We start from the raw sequence: 17005 nt of genomic DNA, 5'->3' as shown, positions 1-17005 counted from the left end.
TGCCACGTCCTGCTTCCCCTTCGCCTCAGCCACGCCGACTGCTGCCCCTTCAGCAGCCCTTTCCTATGTTACCGGTGACTCAAAAACTCCTAGTATATGGATGAAGTGAAACTCAAGAAACAATCTCGTCGTCTCATTAGTCTATGACACAGGCAAAGTCGACTCCACCAGCTGGAGAGTCTGTCGGGTCTGGTCGTGATATCTGGGCTGAACCAACGACAAATCCGACACAGGCCTCACACGGCATGAACTGATACAGCTGGCTCTTATCTCAACTAACTGATTGCCGAATATGGCGCTCTTGCAAAACGAAGAGTGAGTGCACCGACTCGCAAATAATCTTCTGGTTACCATGACTCGGTCGTCCTTCCCGCCTGGTTCAGCAACCGCTAATTTCATGGAATAGTTTTGCCATCTGGTACCTCCGTACCTCTTATCTTGCCAGTGTGAAAGATGGAATCGCGGAACGCTTGATCAATGTCAACTCCTCGATACTTAATACTCCAGGATTTCGGGCTGCCGGCTGGACGGCGGATCCCGTTCAACGCACGTATTCCCCTCCCATCCCAACAGCAATCAATTCAGAGTATTTTCAGACTAGTGCTGAGCTCCAATTGACAAACTTGAATGCCGATGAGGATGACGACGCTGGCCTTGTTACTGGCCGGACCAGCAATGACACCATCGGCCCTGGCTTCAATGCGCGTCGAAGAAGGAAGAAGGAGCACGCCGAGGACGATGACAGCAGTGATCTCACCGACGAGTCTGAAGAAGAAGCCGAGGGTGCTCAACGGGCCGCTCAACAGATTCGTTTCGCTAAAATGCCTTCCCGAAGTCGGGCAGATTCATCACCGATTCGTAGCACAAATGCCCCCGATATCACAACCACCTCCCCCTCGAAACCCACTACAAACAACAGAACACGGACAGGCTCATTAGGTGCGGTTGAGGCGGTCAAGGCTCGGGAAAGGCGAGACACCACAACCAGCAGTGACATGTCCTCAGAAAATGAGGTTGATCCGTCATATTTTCAACGAAGGCAACTCAAGCGCGGGCAGAACTCAAAATCTGTCAGAATAGCAGGAACCTCAACTGATGATCGTGTTCATGGCTCCTCCGACCTGGGACACCGTAATCTTCTACAGGACGACTCTGATGGAGATTCAGATGGCTCAGCGTTATCCTCAGACCTGGGTGAGACGGTAGACTCTGCATCACTCATAAACCCTCTGACAGGGTCCAACCTTACGTCGTCTCCACCAATCTTGCACAGCTTTGGGGGTTCAGCATCTCGTCTGCAACAGGCAGAATCCCCTCGCAGACAACGTACGCTATCGATACTACACGAATTACCACCTCCAAGACCTATTAGCATGATTCAGCCACAGAGTCTACTGTCGGCGGCATTGAATGCACAACGCAAAGCACCTAGCAATCCAGTGCAGGGGTTTGCGACCCTCTCGGGAAAAGGCACGCCAAATCCACTTTGGATCAAGATCTATGCTCCATTTTCGAACAACGCAGACGAGCCATTCGAAATGCCTTTGGCGAGGACTTCGAAGGACGGACTCGCGGTGATGGTTGCAGAAGTGATCGGCTTGAGCTTGTGGCAGTACGGGGAGGAAGAATTAGAGCCACCTTTGACACAAGAACAACTCAATGTCAACAAGTGGACATTACGAATAGTTGAAGATGGCGAAGTTGATGATGATTTCCCGCCATTGGCCCGCATACGACCGGTTACAGACTTTACCTACAACAACAATCGTGGCGGTCGAGCTCGATCTCGGGAGAAACCATTCGATGAATTTGCGTTGGTTGAGGCATCGGCGAAACAAGTCGAGGCCAACAATAAAGAAACGCCGCAGTTCATTCCAGCTGCTCAGGAAGATACTACGATGACTCTGACACCGACGCCAGGCCCGACACCATTTCCAAACTTGGGCGCCACTCCAGCTCCGCCAGCGGCCAAAGTCACCGGCACCAGAACCAATCTGCTCTTGGGTGGACAGCCTTTTACATCGGCACTCTCGAATTCGGCCTTGACGCCGGCAGATCGTCCGGCGCCGGCAGCACCCCAAGCTACTCCTCGTATGGGGACGACGAAGACGATTAGGATACGGTACTTCGACATCGATGTAGCCAATCAGACCATGACGATGGAGCTTTCAACGGATAGCTATATTGCCGAGATCCTGGATCACGTTTGCAAGAGATGGAACTTTGACAAAGCGGGGTTCTTACTCAGGGTTGCAGGGACCAACACAGTGGCACCTCTAGATCGAACAATAGAGGCACTGGGCACCAGAACGGACTTGGATCTCGTGCGAAAGCGGTTCGGACCCGGAGTCAGCGCGTTGACAGGATCGCCAGCCAGTTCATCTCCGAATGCGCCTCTTCTACTTGACATTCAGGGACCGAAGAAAGGCAAGAAAGGGCAGATGCTACACCCATTGGCGCAGAACCAGGACGTGGTTTCACGCAGCAGTAACAATTTCAAGAAATATTATGTGACGAGGAAGCAACTGGCGCCTTTCGCGCAAGGGAGTCAACGAGTTCTCGTGTTTGATGGCGACACGATCCATGTGATGCCGGCGGATTCAGCGTCGAGCGCCAAGTTCAGCTCGATTGCATTCAATGATATTCTTCGGTGCAAGGTCAGTTCCAAGCACTCGAAGCTGGTCCGAGTACTTGTGCGGCGGGTCAACGAGTCCAAACGATACGATTTCGAGGCGAGAACAGCCGGAGAGGCGCAGGAGATCGTTGACGAGGTGGTTCGAGAAATGAGATTGGCGCGAGCATGAGAATCTGGAGCACCTACGCTAGACCGAACGATCGCAGTCTGATCTCGTAAATTTGTGTACGAGTATATCAGTACTCCGTCTGGGAATCTCCCAAGGATTTTCGTTTTTGCGGGAGGACGACAATGGCCAGGTTTGGATGGGGTTGCCCGCCTTGTTGATGGGGTCTAGAAAGCCGCGATGACCATGACGAAGTGGCTGGAAAAGTGGACATGTGAGGGGAGAGGAAACGAGTGAGAGGCTCGTGGGTGAGATGATGGGGATTGTCCTTGGGAGTGTGATGCCACTCATACGAGTGCTAGTTTGGAGTTGAGATACTTAGTCCAAGTACTCGTACGGGTTTTGTTTTTGGGACTCCATCCCTAGATAGAAAGGCAGCAAACTCTACGAACCCCTCAGTCCTCGTAGGTGCTCAGTGGTGCAGCTGTATCAGGTACTCGTCGCTGTAGTCGATGCCCCAAGAAGGTCCCCGATACCGACAGCTTCCCCGAATCCTCGTGTCTGAAGCTGAAGCTCAAGCTCATTCCGCAAGATCACGGATTATTCGATCCCTCGTTACCACTTACCACTTACCACTTACCACTTGCCAGCCGGTACTGACTCCCCCTCTTTTGTCGCCAATAATCATCAGGAAGCAACGAAGGCAGTTGTCAAAGCTGCAAATGACTCAACTCTAAAGACTGGCTACCACCACCTGCCAGCCTCATTGATGTGAAATACTCCGTGCTCTGTGTTGTAACAGTAGTATCCTAGTCCGTGGTCTGGAGTCTGTAGCTTCATTCTTGACCTGCACGTCCCGTGTCCCCAACAAGCCATCCAGGAAGCAAGCTCGACTGGTCCTGTCCCTGTTCCTGCCTTATTTCCCCCTTCCCCCTTCCCCCTTCCTCCTCTTCTAACCAATTCGAATCTCACTTTCGAGTTCTGGTGGGAGCTCGAACTCTTCGAATTCTGAATCTATCTCTATCCATCTACAGCTACATCCTCAAGCTTCATTCCTGCTCTTGAGTCCTCCTCTCTATCCTCCGCCCTCTCCCACGCTGCCCGTGGGCCCATCGCTAGTCCGCATTCGCAGGCGTAGTCGCAGCCCAAACCCCAGTATCCGTCGACCCTCCCTCTGATTGCCAGGGCTTATCGGGCTCGATTGCGGCGTCCCAGACTACCGAGCCACTCACCTCTCGCCAATCCTGGCCTGGCTACCCCTCTTCAAGACATCCTGATTCAGGTTGCTGCACATCCCCATCTCTATCCCCATCCTCGTTGTTCCATCCCACGCAACGATTACGCCTTCGTTGACCCCGGTGCGATTCCATTGACGAGTCTCAGAGCTCAAAGCACCACCTGTTCTGCCTGTCCTTCTCTTGCGTTATTGCACATTCCACACTCCACTCTTCGGGAACGTGCGCCTTCCCACCAGCGCCTAAATGCCGACCTTTGGAGGTCTTCTCAAAAGGAAGAAGACCAAAGAGTCTTCTGAAGACAAGTCTGCCGCGGCGGGCGGAGCTGCAGGCTATCAGCCTATTCAATACAAGTCTTCACACAAGACCGAAACGCCAACCTCGCCCGTCTCTTCCAAAGCTGCCGCATCGAATGCCACCTCTCAAACCTCTCAAGCAACCACCACCACCATAACTTCTGCCCCCGATCCAAATGCCAAGGCTTCCGAAACCAACGGCGACATGAATACCGCCGGTCTCGCCAGCCCAGCCGCTGGCACTGTCGACGGTAAAGGTGCTGCGCGACAAACAAAGGGCAAATACACCCTCACAGACTTCACCATGCAACGAACCTTGGGTACGGGTTCATTCGGTCGAGTCCACCTGGTCCAGTCTAAGCACAACCAGCGTTTCTATGCCGTCAAGGTCTTGAAGAAGCAACAGGTCGTCAAAATGAAGCAGATCGAACACACCAACGATGAGAGGAAAATGCTACAAAGAGTCAAGCACCCTTTCCTGATCACCTTGTGGGGCACATTCCAAGATTCTAGAAACCTCTACATGGTCATGGACTTTATTGAGGGTGGTGAGCTGTTTAGCTTACTTCGCAAGTCTCAGGTATTCACCTTGAGTCCATCCCTCGCGCCGAAGTGAAGTGAAGCTAATCATCCAAATTACAGCGTTTCCCCAATCCCGTGGCCAAATTCTATGCAGCCGAAGTCACCCTTGCACTGGAATACCTCCATTCACAGAACATCATCTACCGAGATCTCAAGCCCGAGAACTTACTTCTGGACCGACATGGCCATGTAAAGATTACTGATTTCGGCTTTGCCAAAGAGGTACCAGACATTACCTGGACGCTTTGCGGAACTCCAGATTACCTGGCGCCGGAAGTTGTGGCTTCGAAGGGTTACAACAAGTCCGTAGATTGGTGAGTTTGACACTTTGAACAGCAGTTCTAACACATGGTGAGCTCACATCAGCCTAGGTGGTCTCTCGGGATCTTGATCTTTGAAATGCTTTGTGGTTTCACCCCATTCTGGGATGGTGGTTCTCCCGTCAAGATTTATGAAAATATCTTGAAGGGTCGAGTCAAGTACCCGCCCTACATCCATCATGATGCTCAAGATCTTCTGGTGCAGTTGATTACCTCCGATTTGACCAAGAGGTTGGGAAATCTGCACGAAGGTCCAGCCGCTATCAAGAACCACCCATGGTTTGCCGAAGTGACCTGGGAGCGGTTGGTCAAGAAAGATATTGACGCACCCTATGTGCCTCCCGTCAAGGGAGGAGCAGGTGATGCCAGTCAATTTGACAAGTATCCCGAGGAGACAGAGGAGTATGGCAAGAAGAGTGATGATCCGTAAGTGTGCCTGGGTCGACGATTGTCCATAACTAAGCTGATTGATCAATAAAAGATACGGTCATTATTTTACGGACTTTTAATGAGCAGAAATATCACATCATGAGCCAAGGATTTGAAGAGGCGAGAAACCATGTGTACGTGTCTAGAGATTGGGAGTTGACGACGGACCGATGGTTGTTGGCAGCACTGGAACGTTTTCTGCTAATTCGACGATGGACCGAGGAGCACATTTCCGGGTTTTTGGAAGCATATCGAAATCTTTGACTTTACGAACCGGACGCAACACTGCATTTGTGCTTCAGATTTGAGATGAAAAAATACCAAAGAGTGAAGCCAGTGTGTCCAAAGCGGGCTCACCGTTGGTGAAATCCTCAAGCGAGGTCATCTGCCACGGGTAGATTCAGATCAGTCAGAGTAAATGAGGGACGAGAGTACATGAGGAAAGGGGTGGGGGATCAATGCACGAACGAAATCATTGCCTTTGGAGCCGGGCTGTATGCAATATGAAACCGAGTTGGGTAGGCAGCTCAACGTCAAAAATTCCCGATCCCTCCAGGGTCAGCTATCATCTAGTCGCCTCCGACCATTGTTATTATTACCAGTAATACGTATTCTCACCCACTGCGTGCTTCGCTTTGATAATGAGTCACACTCTCGTAGAATGTGAAAGTTCATTGTGTTTGTACAAAATAGGGACACCAACTAGAGCATGGCGTCCAGTTGCTCATTTCTCTATTCCTTTAACGTATATCACTGTCGTAGCCAGACCCAGGTAGGCAGTAAGTAGGGGATTTTTCATACAGTACTCTCCTTCTCCTTCCACCGAGCACTCGCAGTATTGATCAACACTGACACACGCTCACGCCGACGGCTCTGTCCCGTCGAGAGACGGCCTAGAACAATTCCTTCGAGCCGCCCGCCGCACCAGCAAGTCCCGGTCCACCCGCGGCCAACGAATCGCGATGCAAGCGGTTGTTGTACGTCCGGCTCGTCAAATTCCAGGCCTCGATGTACTTCTCCATACAGGAGCTCAAGCAGCCCTGCTCCTTGGAGCTCAGACTCGAGCCCGGCGCCGGGATGCAGTGCTCGAAGCAGTTCTCGTTGACCTTCTGGATCAGGAACTTGGCGTTCTCGACCGACGACTGCATGGCGATCGCATTTTGGATCTTCTGCCGAATCTCGGACGGCGGCTGTGCGGAGGATGAGGAGGCATTGGAGAATGGTGATGATATTGTAGTGGTGCTGGAAGATGATGTGTCGGTAGGGGAAGAGGATGAGGAAGATGAGGAAGATGAGTCGTTCGAGCCGCCGCCGCCGAAGAAGCCGCCGAATGCCATCGTGATGAGTGGTGAGGCGTTCAGCTGGTTTTCTGGATGGTGATAGAGATGGTGTGAGAGTCGTTGTGGCAAGATGGTGGAATTGATCGGTTGTGAAGAGTATTTGCTGGATAAGTCGAGCTGGCCTGCAGTTTGATGGCTTTTTTGGCCGCGATGTCTTCTACACCCCAGAAGGAGCCCACTAAGGCAAGTCTGCCGCAGGCTAGGAACCCTAGCAATTTAGCATATGAGCAACGAGCCATTTCTTTAGGCGGCCGCGGGTAGTTCAGGGCAGAGGGGGCACCGTTTTAAGCACGACGAATAGAGGGCCCAGGCGCTCATCAGGCTTGGAGTTACAGGGGTTGGAAAGCACCGAAGCACCTGCATGTTGCAGTATGTTCTCTCCACACTCCGCCCCGTTTACATGGAGTAGTAGCACTCGTCGTGGGGACTTGCTGCGTCTCTTGAAACTGGCCACCTATTGGTAAAGGGTGCGAGTCATTCTACCCAGTTCAGTCCAAGTCGTCCAGAAAGTTGTCGCCAGCACGACCTGATCTTTTCTCAGGAGGTGGTTTTCTCCTCGATTTAATTGCATTCAGTTCCTCGACTGGTCCGTGTCATGTGGTGCTTCACAAAATTGTCATTTTGATCCTCTCTGTTCTTTGCTCGAGCGTTTCTTGTCGCACTCTTCATCCTCACGCCACAAAACATGTGGTACTCCAACACCTGGTCTACATTAACCCTCCTGGCAGCATGCGCTGTTGGGACGAGGGCAGCCATCGAGGCTGACCCTGAAATGAAAAGCATTCCTGTCAGTTCAACTTCTATCTCACCCACCAGATGTTGGGCAACCGTGCTGACTCTGCGCCCACCAGCTGCGAACACACAGCCTCGCACCTCCATATCTCGACTCTGACATGTCCAGTCGATGGTTCGACTTTGGAGGAGACACCATCATTCGCGCCGACCAGTACATACGACTAGTCTCGGATATCCCCTCGCAGTCTGGCTGGATCTTCTCCCGAATACCTATCACCGCAACCAACTGGGAAATCGAGTTTGAGTTCTCGATAGCAGGCAAGGGCCACCTACATGGCGATGGCTTTGCACTGTGGATTACCAAAGAGAGGGCACAGCCAGGGCCGGTCTTTGGCCACGCAGATCGATTCGAAGGACTGGGCATTTTCTTCGACACGTACAAGAACAACCGTCCTGGGGTGGTATTCCCGTATGTCATGGCGATGATGGGAGACGGAAAGACTACTTATGATTCGGCGAATGATGGCAAGGCGAATGAGCTCGGAGGGTGCTCGGTAAGTGAAACTGCTCCGCACTGCAATACGTGGAATTGCTCCTGACAAGGCTACAGGCACGGGGTCTACGTGCGTCCTCGGTACCGTCTAAAGCGAAGTTGACATACTTCCAAGACAAATCGCTTTCACTACAACTACAGTATAAGTCCGCAGACTCATGGATCGAGTGCTTCACCGTCGAGGCCACCGACCAACAGCCGCTGAAGATGCCCAACACAGCTTATCTTGGTTTCAGTGCGCACACAGGGGAGTTGACGGACAATTTTGATATTGTTAGCGTGGAAACCCGAAATCTGTACAACCCTGTAGCGGCCAATTCAGGAAGAGCGGCAGCCGCAGCAGCAAGAGCCAGTGGACGAGGTAGACCACCCAAGAAGACCGGCGGCGGCTGGGGCTGGTTCTTTGTCAAGGTGCTATTCTTCGCGGGCCTGGTTGGTGGCGGTTATATCGGGTATACCAAATACACCGAGAAGCAGAGATATTCCAGGTTCTAGGTGTAGGCAGACATGCGTGACGTTCTAGCAGCGTGTATGTACTGCCTAGATAAGTGATGATGCCGTAGTGAATCATGACTCATGTGTACACTTTCTATCAGTGCCTCGAATGTGCCTGTTTGCCAGTCCTCCGTCCTCTGGCGATGATGATCATGATGTTGCCAAGACATTGGTTGGCTCGGAGAGTTAAGCTATGGCACGTGACGTGATCCTACATACTTGCAGCAGCTGGACAGTGTTGTATGGAAATGTTCACAGCCAATCAACACGCCACCACAGCAGGACCTTACGCCGTTCTGATTCCAGCACTTTTGTTTGTGATCCCAGGCTGGCTTTTCTGGCTGAGCTTTTGCCGTAGGATCATTCATCCCGCCAAGCTATTATTGATCTCTGTTGTCACTGCCTTGTGCCCTGCCAGTGGTCGCCCCTTCCCTCCCGTGATTCCCATTTTCCCTTGGGCTTATATTGCTCTTTCCCCTCTGTCCCTCCTTTCCGTTTTCTCCCTTTCTTCTCTTCTTTTCCCACCTATTACATCTTCACCACCAGTCCTCATCCATCAACAACTTGCATCTACCAACCATCAATTCACTCTTCAAACAACTACTGTCTATTCCTTCTCAACTTCTACAAACATGACCGGACGTAAGCACTTCCTCTGATGAACTGTCGATGTGTTTGTTCGCAGCTCCTCGTCATCATTCTCGATGCATCTCGTCGGCGTTGCCTGGGCTGCGCCCCGACCCCTGCTACCTCAAGTCAACCACACTTGATCATGAACTCGATGTGCAACACATACAATATCTATCAGACATAGCATATACTGATTCTCTTCTCTCCTACAGGTGGTAAAGGCGGCAAGGGCCTCGGAAAGGGAGGTGCCAAGCGTCATCGCAAGATCTTACGAGACAACATCCAAGGTATCACCAAGCCTGCCATTCGACGTCTCGCTCGCCGTGGTGGTGTCAAGCGTATTTCTGCCATGATCTACGAAGAGACCCGTGGTGTCCTCAAGTCCTTCCTCGAATCCGTCATCCGTGATGCTGTCACCTACACTGAGCACGCAAAGAGAAAGACTGTCACTTCCCTTGGTAAGTTTACAACGCTAGGTGCCTGATCTGGTGCGAATCTAATGATACCTCAGATGTCGTCTATGCTCTCAAGCGACAGGGCCGAACTCTCTACGGTTTCGGCGGTTAGATTTGTCAAACAGGCTGGTCATGCCTTCTAGAGTTGTCACTACAATGGCTATGGATTATGGAGCTTTATGGTTGATGAATGGCGCAATGGGTTTTTGTATCACAATTCACACCAGACTTGAACTTGGGCTTTTATGAGTTCAGCCATGATGTTTTGCTATTGACTTGATGAAGGGATGCTATGCTGCGGTCATGCTTGAGACTATCTCAGGCTCAGCATCTCCAACCAAAGCAAGATAGTCAGTTGCACTAAATACCAATCAATGAAATAAATTTGCGGATGAAACTGTTCTACCTTTGCATGTAGCCCCGGTAGAATAAGCCGCCACTACTCCGTACTATGGGTGCTATTTCCTCTAGGAGAACTCGCGGCGGCTCTTCACCATGGCAAAAAGAACACTGTTATCCTCAGCGAAGAACCTCAATGAATCATTCGTCTCAGTGTAGACTTGCGCAAGGCCTTTTTAGCCCCTGTATTCAGTTCTGATCGTGAACCGAGTACTCTGTACTCAGGCACATACCGATTGAATATCACTCGTGGAACAGGCACCCCAGGCCCGGCTAGATTCGGCGATTAAGCGTGATCGCTGAGCTCGCTCACGTCAGGCCATCTACTCCGTACCGGACTCGCACAGCAGTCTCTCGTGCGGAAGGCCGAGTGCCTAGGCACACACCTATGTACCTGTGTACCGCCACAGCGGATTCACATAAATCCGAGATGCGGTCTGTCGCTACGAGTAAGCCAAGGCAGCCACGTTTACAGCAGGAGTAGGAGTAGGCTCGTAACACAGGATGATTGAACAAAGCCTCCTCGCACGAAACAGCACCAAATTGGATCAGCAATTGATACAGGGCCGTGCCAGTCAGGAGGATGGGATCGGGTGGCGCCTAGAACCCCCATCCACTTCCATGGCGACTGCTACTAGCAAGACTTAGTCGCAAGGAAAGAGCCGCATATGGTCTAGCGCGAGTGTGGCGAAGAGGTAGTCGCTCGGATGTCCATTTAGGACTAGTTACTGTACGATTTACGAATGAAACTGCAGGCAGCAGGATTTCGCCCGCCCACGATATACGTGCCTCTACCCCGCCCTTCTCTGGCTGAGTCTGAGCCCAACACCACCACCACACGCTCAGAGACTCTACGCCTACACACCCGTCGCCCATCAGCCAACATCAAGCACGTACGAGGGAATAACTCACTCAGCACTCAGTATCAGCCGGGTCAAGATGAACACGCCCTTATGAAGCACCAACTACTACTCGGTCACATCGTGGAGCCACGCAACCAACCTAAACCGAGAACCGAGTAACAAGAAGCGCTCGTCAACATGTTTCAAAGGCGTGGCACCTATCTGCAACGCCTCTCGAAGCTGTACTCCGACACCAAGCAATCCTATGAAAGTGCAAAGGTTGCCACCAACACCACTGACTCACCCGATGTCAGAGACCTAAGGCGCGATTTCCAGATTCAGCAGGACAGATTATTAGCATGGGGCATGCACTGGACCGACGTAGGACCCCAGACCCCAGGTCAGATCGATGTTGATATCGACAAGAAAATCGACCAAGCCGGGTTGGGAGAAGTCGTCGCTAGTGTCATGTCGGAGATCAAGCGACTGCTAGAAGAAAGTGGCAGACTCGAGCATCCGGAGCGATATGAGATGAAGCAGACAGGAAAGTCCATGAGGGGGCCCGGCTCCAGTCCCGTGGCTCAACGTAAGGACTGGACCAGTCACGAGGTCCAAACTGGAAGGACTTTACTCGACCAGCTGACCAACTGCATCGATGTCCTCTACAGTCTATCTGAGTCTCGGATGAAAGGTGATGAGGAGAAAGGCGATGCTAAGCGCATGAAGCACTCCCATCAGGCCTCGGATGGAACCGACTATGCACATCTATTCGATCACCCCCTACACATCGACTTTGCGAGCCTCGAGTTCAATGCCTATTTCTCTGAGACAGCTGACCCACCTCCATATGACCCCAAGGAAGGATCAGCCGCCTCACGAGAAAGGTCCATCGCATTTTATCATCCCACCAACCAACCCGTCCTTGTTGATTATCTCACTGCTGACTGTCCTCCCTATGTCGTCGGAAGCGCAGATGATGTTTTCGAGCTTCACGAACTTGGGGGAAACCTATGCAAGGATCGGAGTCTGTCATGGTGTGGACATCTTAGACTACTCGGTTTCACGGTCGACCCTAACGGCCCTCGTTGCGGTATGGTATACGGTCTACCTGAAGGACACGATTCCAAGAACCTTCAACACCAGCGCACACTAGCATCTTTGATCTCCAACTCCAATACTCAAGACTCTGCCCAACCAGCACTCGAAGATCGCTTCCGACTGGCCTATAACCTGGCTCTCTCTGTCATGGGATATTTCTCTCAAGGCGAGACTCATCAATATATCAACAGCAGCAATATCATCTTGATTGGTTCCAACGACCAAATGCATCGATCCAACTCCCCAAGGGAAATGCGGTCGCCGTATCTGCTGCAGTCATGTCAAGACTTTGTGTCGAGACTACAAGAAGAAGAGCCTTTTGCGGCTTCCATATATCGGCATCCACAACACGATATTCATGCGGCCGAAACCGTCCCAGCCTACGATATCTACAGCCTTGGCTTGCTATTACTCGAGATTGGCCTCTGGATTCCCTTAGCCAAACTGTGGAAGCCAAAGTACAATCGCGGTATATTCATGGAACGAGTCCAACGAATTTATTCTCAAAAGCTATCACCAAAGTGTGGTAGCAAGTATATGCGGGTGGTACAAAAATGCTTGCAAGCCCCAGCAGAGCTTCAGTACAGAAACAATTATGAGGACGCTGGAGCCTTTCTCCTACAAATAGCAAAAGATCTTCAACAATGTTGTGTACTTGATGAAGAAGGGCCACCGCCTGTCTCTGACATTGAAGTCTTCGAGCTTCTCATCATCGAGCAAATGTGCAGGGCTGAAGAATTGGCTGCCGCCGAGGACAAAAAGACAGCTTTTGTTTCAGACAAGGCCGAAGACAGACCTGAACTTCCTAAGCGCGCAAACTCGAAGCGCAAGGCAGACGCAATCCAGCAGAAGACCGTTCCGCCGCAGGTGCCACTCAAGAAATGGCCAGACGTGGATATTCCCCAAGCCGATCTCGACGATTGGAATACCGTTGTCATGCCGAAGTTAGGCAAGATGCTTAACACAGCATTGAAAGATACCCCTGAGTCATGCAGTCTTAGTCTGATGATGTTTGGCAGCAGCCCAGAGAGTGCAAAGACCACAATTTGTGTGCAGTGCGCACACATCAATAAAGTTCGCGACGTCCTTCGAAAAAGATTTCGACCTAAGAAAGGTTGGGGTGTGGTCATCCTTAACGGTGAGGTAAGGAGAAGTGGGAAAAGGAGACGCCCCAGAAGATCCGCCTATCAATCCAAAACTCAGAGTCGCCGCACCATTGCTCGCAAGCCGAGAGAACAAAAGTACCAAGTACGTCCATCAAGTGGAGCAAGCATCGGAGCGTTCAAAGACCATGAGCACCTTCCTCCAGTATCTTTTGGTGGCACTATCCTCGTCGACGGTGACCCGTTCGGTTTAACGGTTCATCATATGCTCGATGTTCCTAGCGATGACGAAGACGAAGAAGACGAGCTCCCGGCTCAAGATCAACCGAGAAGAGCAGCAGCTCCTGCGCGGACCATACCAGGGCAATTTGATCCATCAGCCGATGTACGTTTTATGCAATCTGAGGAAGATCTCTCACGCTTTTCGGACTTTGAAATTTCTGACGACGAGTACGAAGGCAGTGACGATGACAGCGACACTAGCACCATCCGTCCCGACTATGCCATCATGGACGCCGACGGAAACGAGTTCTGGTTCTTAGAAGACTCCCCTCCCGAGCTCGACGAAGACAACTCCGATGACGATGATGCATCTTCCTCGTCATCTGATGATGTTGATGACGCTGCATCGATTGGCGACAAAGTCGGCATCGCACCATACACTGATGATGACTACTGTGTTACTCAACCTGCTATTGATGATGTAGACGACGACTTCTTTCCCAGTGAGGAAGATAGAGACGACGACCATCTGGCCAGCCATTCCTTTGGGTACGTCTTTGCGACCAGTGGTATTCGTCGCGTTAGGAGGGGCGAGATCAAACACGAAGTGGATTGGGCTCTCATTCGTGTCCACGAAGAAAGATTGAAAGTCGAAAATTCGATGCGCGAACAATCTACCCCTTCTGGCGCAACACCTCAACAAGCCCAATCGACTACCCGCGAGTCCTCCTCAAGGCCCACTGATCCCAACGCTCTCCCAGTTCTCACTTCGGTGACTCCCCTAACAAAACTCTCTGGTCTGCATGTTCATTGTCGTGGGCGCTCCTCGGGCTTCAAAAAGGGGCGCATTTCGCAGGCCATGGCACTGGTCAAGCTACATGGCCGACAATCCTTTAGTACAAGCTGGTGCGTGGAAGGCGGCTTCGGGATCCCCGGTGACAGCGGCGCATGGGTCTACGACCCTGTATCTGGCGGACTCTGCGGTCACGTCCTTGCTTGGGGCGACAAGAGCAAGACTGCATACATCGCCCCGATGGAGGTACTATTTGACGACATCAGGACCCGTCTTGGTGCAAGCACTGTTGAACTGCCTGTGCCATGTAGAGCTAGGGTCGGGGCCAGCAAGCTACCATCCGGGGTAGGACAGGACGAGTGCATGGCCATGCGTAACAGTGCCTCAGCGGAGTTGGCCTTGAAACTGCGGAATCTGAAGATCGAAGGTGCCAGCAACGGCAGTAGCAATACCTCTGGAGGAGCTTCGAGTAAGGTAGGGCCCGCTCAGGGAGCACTCTCGGGACCGGGTGGCAATGGCCCAAGGAAGAAACAGGAGGTCGTCGGCGTAAGACCGCTGTTCATGGCTGGTACTGTTTCTTGATTGCATTTATAATTATATATTTTTATGACGACTGTCGTGACTGGGCTAGTTATGGTCTGTCTACCTGGCCGTGTCCTTCCTGAGCGACTAGACAAGCAAGCAAGCGAGTGATTGCTCTCTTTTTTTTGTAATTATCGTTGCACACATTAAGTCAGATAGCATGCATGCCCTATGTCCTTGAAGGAAGGAATGAATGAATGAAAATCCGGATATCAAAGGAGGGTTCAGATAAGAGCATAAGATTAAGCATAAGTATACTGATTTTTCTACCTCTTCCTTTTCAAGAAACTCTTGCATATCCAAATAACAAGTATACATACAACTTCTAAATACGTAACATACCGAAGACCTTCCTTCTTCCATCTAACTCTTTTTTTACCTCTGCTTGGTACAATGTGTCGGCCGCTTAAGTGAAAGGACTAGGCTGGTTCTGATTCCTCACTCATGACCGTGACAACAACCGTGATTCCGACCCTGGCTTGTATAAACAGCGGAACCCCATGCGTGCAGAAATGGGGTTCGATATAGTACTGCAGTGGTATAGTCCTTGGGACTCCATCCGCAGGGTACAGCAAAGCGGAAGCCACGGGGCGTTGGGAGCTTCGGGACGGGGGTGGAAGTGGGAGAGGCGGGAGAGACTGGAATTCCTGCCCTCAGGCACCCCCGTCGACACTACTCGTAGCAGCGCTCCTGCCTTTATCGACGGACGGACGAAATCGATGTCATCGCCGGCGACCATTTCAGATCCCCGAACAGAGGCTCTGATCTCTCATCTGTCTCGCATGGATCTCAGACCAGCAGGTGGCTTTTCACGTCGAGGCCTCCGGTCTGTTGGAGGAAGTCGACGCCAACGATGAGCTCAGGAAGGAGGACGACGATGTTGATGGACATGGGGTCAACGACGTAAAAGACCTCGTGCAGACCGTAGTCCGGCAGCAGCAGTGCCACGGTCCCGATGACTTTGCATGCTTGGCCGTGGATGGTGACCGATTGCTCATGGGATGATGGTGGGTGGATCTCATGTGCAAAGCCGAGATTCTTTATGGCAGAGGAAGAAGCGAAGCTCGCGTACAATGCTAGGTCGACGGCCGCGGATATTGTTGTGGATGAGCCGTCTGAGAGTGCGATTGAGAGTGCTAGTTGGCGTGCTCCTGCTGCGGCGGCGTTGAGGCTTTGGGTGCCTGGCAATGGCATGCTGGCGTTCTGGTGTTGGTGTTGGTCGCTTGAGCGTTCATTGTCAACTGATGGGTCAGATGCCGCTTTTGTTGACGGGCCATCCCTTGAAGAATCATTCCCGTGATTGCCGCATATGTTTGGACATCCGGAACACGCATGATCTGAACCCGATCGAGGCGGTCGAGGTTTGTGGTCACTGGGATGAGAAGGCCCAGTTACATTGTCCTGTCCCCCAGTGGTTCCGTTGTCCCTTCTGCCGCCATGGTTGGAGCAGATGTTCACGCAGTTAGGCGTGGGATTATTGCAGTTGCATCCTTTCCTATGAGGGGCCCCCGTGCTGAGGAGAGTTTGGTCCGATGAGGCAGCCAGTCTTTCGGAATTCGGTGGATGCCAAACAGTTCCACCGTGATTGGCGCAAAGCACCTTACAGCTGACCAAGATCGGAGGCGTACAGGTACATGAAAACCTCAAAGGGAGGAGGCCGGCTGGAGGAAGACTTTGGGCGATCCCGTTTCCGTTGACATTGGAGTCCGTAAGTATGGCTGCTTGATCAGCAGGTGGGATCGGGCTATCTTCGTGATTGCCACACATGATTCGGCATGCTGGGGCGAGAGGAGAACTCTGGCAACTACAGGCCAAGGGAACTGCTGAAGTGTCCGTCGGCGGAATTGGGCCATCTTCGTGATTGCCACACATAATTCGACATTCTGGAGCGAGAGGAGAACTCTGGCAATTACAGGCCAAGGGAGCGGCTGAAGCGTTCGTCGGTAGGACTTGTAGCAGTGTTTTCCCGGTGCTCCTCTCCTTGAAGTTATCCAAAAGCGCAGATAACTCTGTGATATGTTGAGACAATAGAGTTTGTATGTGGACCAAGCCAGCACCTGAGGTGGAATCTGGGAGACCATTTGATGCAACATCAACTTGGCCTGGGCTGGATTCTGATATCACCACTTGCACCTGGGCAAGGCTGACAATAAGC

At 51.8% G+C, this 17005-nt stretch overlaps 6 protein-coding genes across 6 annotated transcripts; 5 read left to right on the top strand and 1 right to left on the bottom strand.

The window, feature by feature from the left end:
• Nucleotides 1-292: 292 nt before the first annotated feature.
• A1O9_05105 (uncharacterized protein) lies at nucleotides 293-2804 on the top strand (the record flags this gene model as incomplete). Its single annotated transcript, XM_013407391.1, has 2 exons — nucleotides 293-315; nucleotides 407-2804. 2 exons carry the CDS (start codon nucleotides 293-295, stop codon nucleotides 2802-2804), a joined length of 2421 nt encoding a protein of 806 aa, XP_013262845.1.
• Nucleotides 2805-4222: 1418 nt separating this feature from the next.
• Nucleotides 4223-5604, top strand: A1O9_05104 (AGC/PKA protein kinase; the record flags this gene model as incomplete). The annotated part of the gene is made up of 3 exons (XM_013407390.1): nucleotides 4223-4852; nucleotides 4915-5168; nucleotides 5226-5604. 3 exons carry the CDS (start codon nucleotides 4223-4225, stop codon nucleotides 5602-5604), a joined length of 1263 nt encoding a protein of 420 aa, XP_013262844.1.
• An 892-nt stretch (nucleotides 5605-6496) lies between these two features.
• A1O9_05103 (uncharacterized protein) lies at nucleotides 6497-6940 on the bottom strand (the record flags this gene model as incomplete). The annotated part of the gene is made up of 1 exon (XM_013407389.1): nucleotides 6497-6940. The coding sequence occupies one exon, from the start codon at nucleotides 6938-6940 to the stop codon at nucleotides 6497-6499; it is 444 nt and encodes a 147-aa protein (XP_013262843.1).
• Nucleotides 6941-7836: 896 nt separating this feature from the next.
• A1O9_05102 (lectin, mannose-binding 2) lies at nucleotides 7837-8726 on the top strand (the record flags this gene model as incomplete). Its single annotated transcript, XM_013407388.1, has 2 exons — nucleotides 7837-8232; nucleotides 8289-8726. The coding sequence occupies 2 exons, from the start codon at nucleotides 7837-7839 to the stop codon at nucleotides 8724-8726; spliced, it is 834 nt and encodes a 277-aa protein (XP_013262842.1).
• Nucleotides 8727-9358: 632 nt separating this feature from the next.
• On the top strand, nucleotides 9359-9923 carry A1O9_05101 (histone H4; the record flags this gene model as incomplete). Its single annotated transcript, XM_013407387.1, has 3 exons — nucleotides 9359-9368; nucleotides 9569-9814; nucleotides 9868-9923. 3 exons carry the CDS (start codon nucleotides 9359-9361, stop codon nucleotides 9921-9923), a joined length of 312 nt encoding a protein of 103 aa, XP_013262841.1.
• Nucleotides 9924-11250: 1327 nt separating this feature from the next.
• On the top strand, nucleotides 11251-14850 carry A1O9_05100 (uncharacterized protein; the record flags this gene model as incomplete). The annotated part of the gene is made up of 1 exon (XM_013407386.1): nucleotides 11251-14850. One exon carries the CDS (start codon nucleotides 11251-11253, stop codon nucleotides 14848-14850), a length of 3600 nt encoding a protein of 1199 aa, XP_013262840.1.
• Nucleotides 14851-17005: the final 2155 nt, after the last annotated feature.

The sequence above is a fragment of the Exophiala aquamarina genome (genome assembly GCF_000709125.1).
Source record: "Exophiala aquamarina CBS 119918 chromosome Unknown aczIA-supercont1.3, whole genome shotgun sequence".
NCBI lineage: Eukaryota > Fungi > Ascomycota > Eurotiomycetes > Chaetothyriales > Herpotrichiellaceae > Exophiala > Exophiala aquamarina.
The sequence above is the reverse complement of the archived record's forward strand: the minus strand, read 5'-3'. Positions and strand labels throughout refer to the sequence as shown.